At 44.5% G+C, this 10,000-nt stretch overlaps 1 protein-coding gene across 1 annotated transcript in view; it reads left to right on the top strand.

The window, feature by feature from the left end:
- The window catches only part of col14a1a (collagen, type XIV, alpha 1a), a 71,324-nt gene that overhangs the window by 39,867 nt on the left and 21,457 nt on the right, over window positions 1-10,000 (top strand). Inside the window, exons 29-32 of the mRNA XM_062533346.1 lie at window positions 1-16; window positions 6,854-7,012; window positions 8,243-8,320; window positions 9,259-9,345. The exon at window positions 1-16 is cut by the window's left edge and continues 94 nt beyond it. Of these exons, the coding sequence (XP_062389330.1) occupies window positions 1-16; window positions 6,854-7,012; window positions 8,243-8,320; window positions 9,259-9,345 (340 nt within the window). The remainder of the gene's footprint in view (window positions 17-6,853; window positions 7,013-8,242; window positions 8,321-9,258; window positions 9,346-10,000) is intronic.

The raw sequence follows: 10,000 nt of genomic DNA, 5'->3' as shown, positions 1-10,000 counted from the left end.
TGGGAGTTTCCACAAGGTCAGTGCCGGATTACTTAAAAGCACTCCGCACCGCTAGATGCCAGAAATATCAGCTGACCGGCACGATATTTCAAAACGCACGCACTCGTGCACTAGGGATTGGGGTTTTGCTGAGATGTGTTGGCCTTTTTTTTTTTTAATAATTTGATATGGGAGATATAACACAGACGGATGACACGTGGCATTCATACAAGCCTGCAGGTGTGAGACACTCCGCCTGGCTATTGCGTGTTTACACATTGCGTTATCGGATGGGTGTAACAGCCAGTGATGCACAGTGGATGCTTTCGCAAAACAAGGCACAGCATGTCACAGCAACCCCTCCCAACACAGACACACACACCAGCACCCCACAATTCAAAACTGAAGTAAGAAGCTGTCTATCACCCCCACCCTACACACACACACACACACACACACTTCTCTCACCTTCACATCATCTCTGTGTTAATCTATTCTGAGCCTCTCTGTGTGTGACTGAAATGCTACTCAGCTGCCCGGCGTGGCGGTGTGTTTTCCTCTCCGATGGACTCCGATGGACGACGGTTTTTTTTGGTGTGGCACGCTGCACTCTGACCTGTCGTCTCGGCGCTCGGCCGCCATCGCTCAAGGTGTCATCCGGGATTAATCCCGCCGTCCTCCCGGGGTCGCACACCCCTGTCTGGGAACGGATGCTCTCACCTTGACACCATTACACCACTCGCGAGAGGGTGTTATTGCAAAATCACTCCCGATGTGTCTGAGCCTCACCTTCCGTGTCGAGCAATTATTCTGGCTGGGTGTTTATAGAAGTACAAAGGCCCGTATCTTTTTATCTATTTAAAGAGGTTGTTCATCTCAAAAGGAACATTTTTTTTTACCATTATTGAGTTAGCCTTGCAGAAATAACTCGTAAAAGATAAAATCACAAATATCAAAGCACAACATAAAATGGAAATGATTAGAAAACGGGTTGCTATTCATTTGATAGTTTAGAAAAGGCATTAGAAAAGATCGATTGATTGAACGTTGGTTTTATTGAAAGCATACCAGATATGAGGTTCTGCTGCAATGCAATTTAAAAGATAAAAGAACAGAATTGCCATCTTGAGTCACAGCTGAGTGAGCTATACCTTAAAGAATCTCTCCAACACCGACCTCATCCATTATTATATTCACCATACTGTATGTAGCGCTAGTTATGCATCTTTCAAAACCAAACTCTGAGCCTTTCATCAATGGCCAAGAAACAATGGCACATCTGTCAATACTTCTTATTCTTGTTGCAACTACAGACAGTTCAGCCTGACCATATAGATGGTAGTGCAGAGATTTTGAAACATTGAAAACCAAGGCAGCATAAAGAAAATTGTACAGTAATTGGAAGTGTTGTTACCACAGCTAGTTATCCCAAGTAGTAATTTGGTGAAATCTCCCATGATGAGTTTGAAGAGTACTGGGTTGTGCGTGTGGCATATTTAAGTTGAGGTGGAACTTGTTGCTGCTTGAGGAATGGAGTGAGAGAGAGGTTTAATGAGGAGGAAAGCGAGGGAGTCCACAAGGCACCCTGTTGTGCTCTCAGTGATTATGACGACGACATCCCGGTGTGCCAACTGAACATGTCTGCTTTCACTCTATATCACAGCTTGAGGAACGGATCATGTTGTCCGCTGAGAAGGGTTGATTGGAGTGTGTGACAGATCGACATGCTCCTCTAACGCCACCTCCCATGTAATTCCTGACTAATTGCCCATGCATTGCTGTATGGAGTGCCTTCCATGTCCCTATAGTTATGACGGTTGGAAGCTAAAGAAAGTAAGGAAAGCTATCCCTGGATGTGATTATTTTCCTTCGCTCTAAGCTTTGAGTTTGTCCAGCGTATATTCAATAAACAGCGGTGGTGTTGCTCTCTCTCTGCTTTGTAATGGAAGTCTCCTCCTTGCTGGGAGTAATGAGAAGCATATTTGCCCTCTCTGGCACGGGGCTGTGCTCTCAGAGCTTATCAGGCCCGCAGCTGAAACCCATTTCCCAATGTAAACTTGGAGGGCAGGACTTAACCATCCCCTTGCTCGCTGCTGACCTCCAGAATACCACGCCGCTCTCCTGCGCTGTTATGACAGTTTTTAAACAAACGCCAGGGGAAGAAGAAACTTTTGTAATAGTCGCGGAGATGGGGGGATTACTGTACGCCCGCCTGCCGTTTTCTACCTACTTGAGTGCTTGGTTGCAGACACACCTATGTTTATACGATCTGACGCTGTTCGATTGCTCGCCGTATTTAGGTCTTTAGGTATTTAGGACAGTTTAGCGGTCTGAGCATCATCCTAATGCGTTGGCAGTAGATGTTGGAGAACCCTCAAACACTGGCTTTTCTAGCAGAAAGAGAGAATGGAAGAAGTTATGACAATGTAGAGAAAAAAGAAAAGAATGTTTAGATAGTAAGATATGCTACTACTGCGCTTTATAAATAAATGCTTACTTATTTTATTTACTTACTGACATCATGAGATGAATCATGTAGGTCACCTTCTAAACCCTTTGGAGTGCAGACACTGGACTGGTGAAGGTGCCGTATCAATCAATGGTTTGCTGGTGCTAGATCAATCAATGGTTTGCTGGTGCTAGATGCTCTGACAGGTGTTGGTGCCTTGTCTTGGAGGACAGCGCACTGAGATGAATTGTCTTCCTTCTGCTCTTGTAAGCAATGTGATCTGTGTTTAGAAGCAGTAGCTTACTACCAGCAGTGAGGAGTAAGGAGCCGTGAGAGTTTAATGGTGCATAACATGGCTTCACTACGAAGGCCCCCCCCCCTCCCCAAGCACTAGCACGAGGAACTCATCCTGTGAGTTATTAAATGGTTCATTACATGCTAACACAAGCTCTTGTGCCAACACTGTTGTGTGCAGAGATGATGCTGTTATGAGAAAAGCAGTGCCATCACAAACTAAGATAATCCCCACTCTTTGCTATGACCTTCCTGCTGAGACATTCTGTGGGACCGTTGTGTCAGGATGTTTAAATAGTCAGATGTTTTGGTGTTTATTGCTTCTTTGTGGTCCATTCTATGTCTCCTCTCATCCACTGCTCCTCTTCTGTCAGCCTTCCATCACAACGCTAAGACCGATGGTCACCGTCGAGATTGGTAGAATGATTTACCAAATGTTCAAAATCTCTAGTGATAGTATTGGGACCTTTAAAAAGCGTCTAAAGTCTCATCTGTTTATCAAACTAGTTAATTGTCTTTAGAGAGTCACAGTTTGTATATGTCTATTGTTATTGTTATTGTTCTGATAAATCTTATTTAGTCTGTTGCTAAGTCTCTTTGGACAGTAGTGTCTGTTTGGAACTAAAAACATAAACATGAACAACATATTTAAGGACTAAAGAGATACAGAGACTGTCACTCAGGGCCAGATGTACTAACACAGCGCTAACAGCGAGTTTTTGTAAACGCAGAATGCGAACGCTGTGCTTGGCTATATTGCGTGGAATTTACTAAGCTGTCACTTCATTACGTTAACTGCGGTCATCCCCGCCCGTTCCCGCCCCTCCACAACGCTAGTTGCGTGCGCAGAGCTGCTGAACCACAAGCGCAGTTGAATATTGCAATATTAAAAAGAATCCAAGTTTAGCGATCATACATGAGACAAAGAGATGTCAATGAGCAGCGACAGACAGAGTAGGCCTAGAAGTTCTACTAATCCACTTAAAAAAATACTTGTGAACTATTTACTGCTGGTAGACTATACGGGTATGACTTACAGTAATGCCTGTCTAACAGATTGGGAAGTGTAGGCTATGTCGTGAAAGAGAAAATACGATTTTAGAGAGGCAAACAAAAGTTAAGGTTGCTTTTGACATAGTATAATGAAGAAAACTGATGCTCTGAATAGTGATTCAGCTGACTCTAAACGTTTTTCTAATAGACGCATTTAACCGCAATTTGGATTACACCTGCTTTCAGAAGGCGGAAGTTTTTCAACGCAAAGTAGACGTGCGCTGTTTTCATACATAAGGCGGAATACTTAATCAATCGCTATTAGTACCTCTCCTCCCCTGTACTTGCGCGTTACACCCATTTCCAGCTGATCCGCCCAGGAATTAATATGCATGACACGGAAAAGCGCAAATAGCCATTCTCAGCTCCCACGGCAGGCAGTCTGCGCGTTTCTCTCATTGCGGCGTGTTTGTACATACCATCCCCATGTTTATACGCGCACGTTACGCCTGAAATGGGCGCAAAACGTTAGTACATCTGGCCCTCACTGCATTAAATGGGATGCAATAGTGTGCAATCACCTACCCCCTTTTGCCAGCTTGACTCAAAGAGAGAAAGGAGAGAGAAATGGTGGAACTCCAAGGACAGGCAATTGATGAACAAGCAGACTACTAAACAAATGAACTGCCCTCAAGGTCTTGAGGAGGGTATAATAGATGACTAATGTGTCTTTCTGGAGCAGACTTTTTGTTTCTGGAGCAAGAGGGAATGGCACAATACTTCACAATGGCGCTAAATCGGGCCGATAACAAACTTATCTCTGGATTGATTTGGACATCGCTGAGAAGCGGAGCACCTTTGGACCTGGCATCTTATTTCATTTCAATCCATTTAACATTTTAAGATTAAGCCAGAGACCAGCATGTTTTTTTTGTCAATGGTGCTTTGGCAGGTGGATGAAGACTGGCTGAATAACCAGCCTGGGCTCCACCTCGAGGGTGTTGACATTCTGGCTCGCAAGATGCTTATTTACTTGTATTCAATTTGAACTCTCCTCAGATGTTTGCAATTGAAACACAATGTGATGGATAGTTGGTGGTCTGACTCAACAGGGAATAGTCCGATTGCTCCTGGCACTACAAGGTGCATCCGCACATTTAGATTAGATTAGAGGCTCTTATTTTCTGGACCTTGGGCTCCTGTGTTCATGAAATCTCTTCATGTTTACAATATTGTGTTCCATTTTGTAACTGAACACAAATGCCTCAACATTCTTAAATAATTGACCTATAAATATGTCACCTTATACGCTGCCTTGCAAAAGTTTGGGGTCACTTAGAAATGTCCATTCCACTCTATGATATGCTATTCATACTGGCTGAGATCAATTGCATAGTTTTTTTAATCAGGGCAGCAGTTGTCTGGCTACATTATGTGCATAATTGCGAAAGGGTTCTCCAATGTTTTCTCAGTTGGCCTTTTGAAATAATATCAGATTAGTAAACAGAATGAGCTTTTGAAAAACATTGGATGAATGGTTGCTGATAATGGGCATCTGTATGCGTAGATATTGCTTTAAAGATCAGCCATTTCTTTGTATAGCAGTCATTTATAGCATGAATGATGAAAACAAGGATTTCTAAGTGACTGGGTAGGGTATTGCAAGCATGTATGTCTTACAGTAGGCTACACTCCCCCATGAACAATTTGTGACACATACAGTATGATTATAATAGTGTATAGTGTGCATTTATTACCTCCGCCAAGGATGTTATGTTTTCATCGGGGGCTGTTTGTTTGTCTGTACGTATCACCGTCTGGATCCAGGAGGTGGTTATGTTTTCGCTTGGCGGAGGTCTGCGCTCTCCTTTCGGTTGCAGTGATATGTATGGATTGTGATGCTTGTTGCTCGGGTTCCATACTGAACTCTGCAAATGTAGTGACTCCAAATTGTATTTAAGATTTGTGTTAAAAAAACAAAAACACGTGAAATGATTTGACCACAACTAGTAGTGGTCAGTGGATTTATATTTCTTTAGAGCAGCACAGAAGCCATCTCACCCAGGCTGGTGGTCTTGCCGCCCGTCTCTGTGCTGTCGGGAGTTTTACACCTGCCTACTTTAAACGGTTTTAGAGTGGAGCGAGCCAGTCGGTATTAGACTTCTTCATTACGGCGGTGGCTGCGCTAAAGACTTCGCACACAAAAAGATAACTCGGCAAAACTGCGACGACACAGGCAGTTTTGTCTCATGGCGTTCCTCTCAAACATGGCAGGCCCCCGCCATAAGTCCCTGACACCTCCGGCACACGCAGACACACAATCAGAAGCCACTGGGCCAGAGAAAATGGAGTCGGAGGCCAAAAAGCAATTAAGGAGCAGCCGTGTCTGTCAGACCCATTTCAGAAAGCAGAACTTTCTAGACTGTTTTCTTGCATCAGCATGTTTTTTTTCTCCCTTTTTTGTCTGCATTGACCATGACCACGCTGCACTGCAGTCACGATTCAAAACGATGGCAAACTCATTCACCTGACTGGGTTAAGCTTCAGTTCACCCCTTGCACAGCAGGTGATCCTGTTACTGATACATCTGGAGTATGAAAGGACGTTATTACAGGCGGGCACTTGTCATTATGCCTCTGAATCAAATCCGTTCAGACCCATACTGTACCGTCTTGGAAATGTCATAGCGAAAAACGTGGTCTACATATTTCTTAACTCTGTGCCTGAGCGGGACCACAAGCAGTTCAACCATAGGGGGTCAGACGAGAGTGCCAAGACCAAGAGCTAAATCACCATACTTTGAGCAAAAACCGAAGTGAAGTGAAGCACATATAGACCTGTTTGTGGTAGTCGTCCAAGTCAGTTTTGAGTTACATCTGTACAATTAGTTCAAAATGAGAACTAAGAAAGGAACTAAACCATTGCAAAGAAAAAATATGAATCTGATGTTGGTGTGTAAACATAAAAAATCTACTTCTCACCATTAAAGCAATAGGTGCTTGGCTTATGCTAAATGTATCTATCTATCTATCTATCTATCTATCTACGTATCTATCTATCTATCTATCAATCTATCTACCGGTATCTATCTATTCTATAGTATATCTATCTAATCCATTTAACCTTCTTTACCTTTAGCTACACATGGCCATCAGCAAGACTGCAGCCAAGGTGGTGGTAGACTGCAAAATGGCCGGGGAGAAGCCCATCAACGCTGCTGGCAACATCACCACAGACGGCGTGGAGATGCTGGGTCGCATGGTGCGCTCCCGTGAGCGACGGGACGACTCCGCACCGGTGAGACAGAGTGGGAGACGAGTGAGATGACAGGGATTTGGGCAAAACCGAGTTTTGGGCTTGGGTCGCACAAACAGAGTAGCGCTGAAGTTTTTTGAAGAGCGGTGAAGAGTAGAGAGTGAGAAGCAGAGTCGTGTAAGTGTGCTCTGTGTTGAGCACAGTGTTAAATGTGCTCTGTGTTGAGCACAGTGTTAAATGTGCTCTGTGTTGAGCACAGTGCTAAATGTGCTCTGTGTTGAGCACAGTGCTAAGAGGACAGTTAGTGCTGCTGGTTAACTCAGTGAGAAATGGCAAAGACAGTAGTGCTGCTGGTTAACACAGTGAGAAAGGGCAAAGAGAGTAGTGCTACTGGTTAACACAGTGAGAAAGGACAGGGAATGTCCAGCAACTTTCCAATGACATTTGGTCCTAAAATAAGAAGCACGCCGGTCACCTCGCCTGTGGAGAAGACACATCTGGCCCAGTCTCGGCCCGGGCTCGGCCCGTCTTCAGACTAGCCTTTGGGATCAGGCTCCAGACCTCTCCCACGGGGCTCCAGGCACAGAGCTGGGTTTGTGCCTCCAGGGGAGGGCCCGTCCAGCCTGAAAGGTCACAGCAGAGGGGGGTCGTGAGGAGAGAGGAGAGGCCTTTGTCTGCGCCGAGTAATTACATCCTGATGGATCTCCTCCTCCTTTTTGAGAAGAACTAAATACTTCACATTTTCCCTCTGAATTGTGAATTGATGTAGGGTGAAGTGAATGGGATCTCGGTCAGAGGCGACGGTGGGGAATTGAGAATGGAGATTGCTCCATTTGGTTTTGTCATTACTGCAGTTATTGGATTGTCCATTGTTGTGGAATTTCGTGCGATCCTCAGCAAAAAAAAACAACACTAATTGGAACAATAACAGTTGATTATACGAAATAGTAGACTTCATTTTGATTTGATCAGGTGTCACAAAGGTGACCCTGTTGGATGCAGCCATTGAATTCACAAATTGGCACATATTTTATAACGAGTCCTAATTGTTGCTATTATCTGTAAGTGCTGTCTTATAATTATTGAAAGTAGATGAAATGGACGTGCCGTTTCAGAAAGACAAAGACATTTGTGCAGTTCTTGAAGTTTGCGTGTGTGTGTGTGTGTGTGTGTGTGTGTGTGTGTGCTTACTGTATGTGTGTGTGTGTGTGTGTGTGTGTGTGTGTGTCTTTTTTTCACGTGTGTGTATGCGTGTGCATTTGTATCCAACAGTTCCAGCTCCAGATGTTTGATATTGTATGCAGTACATCTTGGTCCAGCCGAGACAAGTGCTGTGAGCTTCCAGGCCTGGTAAGAAGCCCTCCCTCATGTTAGTTAATCAATGTATGCAGCTCAGTAGACCATAGCAAATGACTTAAGAAATGTAATGAAGCGATGGTATTTTCATCAATATCATCACCACTTTTTGTGCACAGTCATTCCTCTGCATGTGATCCTTCTGATTCTTTAGCGTGAATTGTCTATGTGGGATTGAATGTGTAATGATATATTGCAAATAGCATTCAAAGGCCAAAAGATTAAAATACCATGGATTTCATTTAGATGGACTTTGATCGATTGAATGATTGAAGATGTTTTGGGCACAGCAACAAATTGTTTACATACACCACTGTCAGAAAACTCCATAGTCTTTCTTAGCAATATAGGCTTTAGCCTTAACATACTATTGTAGACTGTGTGGAGTATGATCGCACTCTATGCATTTATGTGAGAGTCCCACCTAAATCTTCTAATTTACACTTCAGAACCAAGGCCATCTGCTCAGTATTTTCCTTTGCTAAAGAAGTGTGTAGATGAATAAGGCGCTTGCTGTGTTTATACACCTTGTGCAGTTTGGGTGAGTTTTGTCTGGCGCCGGTGCGAGCTCCTGTGGTGAGACAGATGAATCAGGGTGCTAACGATCCTCCACAGCCAGACCTCACCTGGCCGCTCCGCAGCGCGGGCGAGAGCGAAACCCGACGCCCGCCGAAAGAGGAGAACTATTTTCTGAAGCCGAGTGACACGTTCAGACAGCTCCTCGCACAAATAATCCAATTAGGCAGCCTTGTAAAATAAAAATAAAAGATGAGATTGGCGAGGCGCAAATCTGAGGATATTTCTGTAAGATCACATTACTCTTGATTTTTATTGAGGCGGAGGTGGTGTGTTCAGGGAGTGACTTTGGGGATAAGCTTGAGCAAGAATCACATTTGGCTGCTTATTTGATTTCTATTTGGTGTCTTCACCAGAGGAAAGAGGAAGACTGCCCTGCAATGCCCCATGCCTGCACATGCTCCCAGGACAGCAAGGGCCCCCCTGGTCCATCAGGTCCACCGGTATGTTTATCTCTCTGCCCTTATCTCTAACAGCATGTTACTTCACCATACCTCTATGTAACTAATCCACCGATATCTTTCAGAATCTTCTTTTTTTAATCGAATGCACTGTTTGCTTCTGTTAAGTCATCACCGTTTTGAAAGAATCATGCCAGATGAAAACAATCAATGTGTAAAGGAATGTTACACCAGTACAGCTGACATGACCACGGTGTTGCTCTGAGCGGCTGTGACTCCATCAATAAAGGGCAGAAGGGTGGCGTGGCCGGGGGGCGCTGTGGCATAACTGGCTCCAGCGCCCGTACGTGGGCCTGGGTTTGAGTCCGGCCCGGGTCATGTCCCGATCCCACTCCATCTCTCTCTCCTACTCACTTCCTGTCCGTCTCGTCGCTGTCCTATTGGAATAAAGTCAAGAAAATGCAAATAAAAAAATAAGGGTAGCCTAAAGGCGGATTGGCATTCATTTTTCTTCACTAATCAGAAGCTTACTGAGGAGCGTTGAGTGTGAGCGTCGAGGCCTGTGTCCAAAGGCTCTCCGCTCACGCTCGTGGTCAGCAGGTGGGCCAGGGTTCGAGTCTGGCCTGCGGCATTTCCCGATCCCACAACATCTCTCCCACTCACTTCTTGTCAAACTCTTCACTGTCCTGTTGTAATA

Source organism: Sardina pilchardus, chromosome 3 (genome assembly GCF_963854185.1).
Source record: "Sardina pilchardus chromosome 3, fSarPil1.1, whole genome shotgun sequence".
NCBI classification, from domain to species: Eukaryota; Metazoa; Chordata; class Actinopteri; order Clupeiformes; family Clupeidae; genus Sardina; species Sardina pilchardus.
The sequence above is the reverse complement of the archived record's forward strand: the minus strand, read 5'-3'. Positions and strand labels throughout refer to the sequence as shown.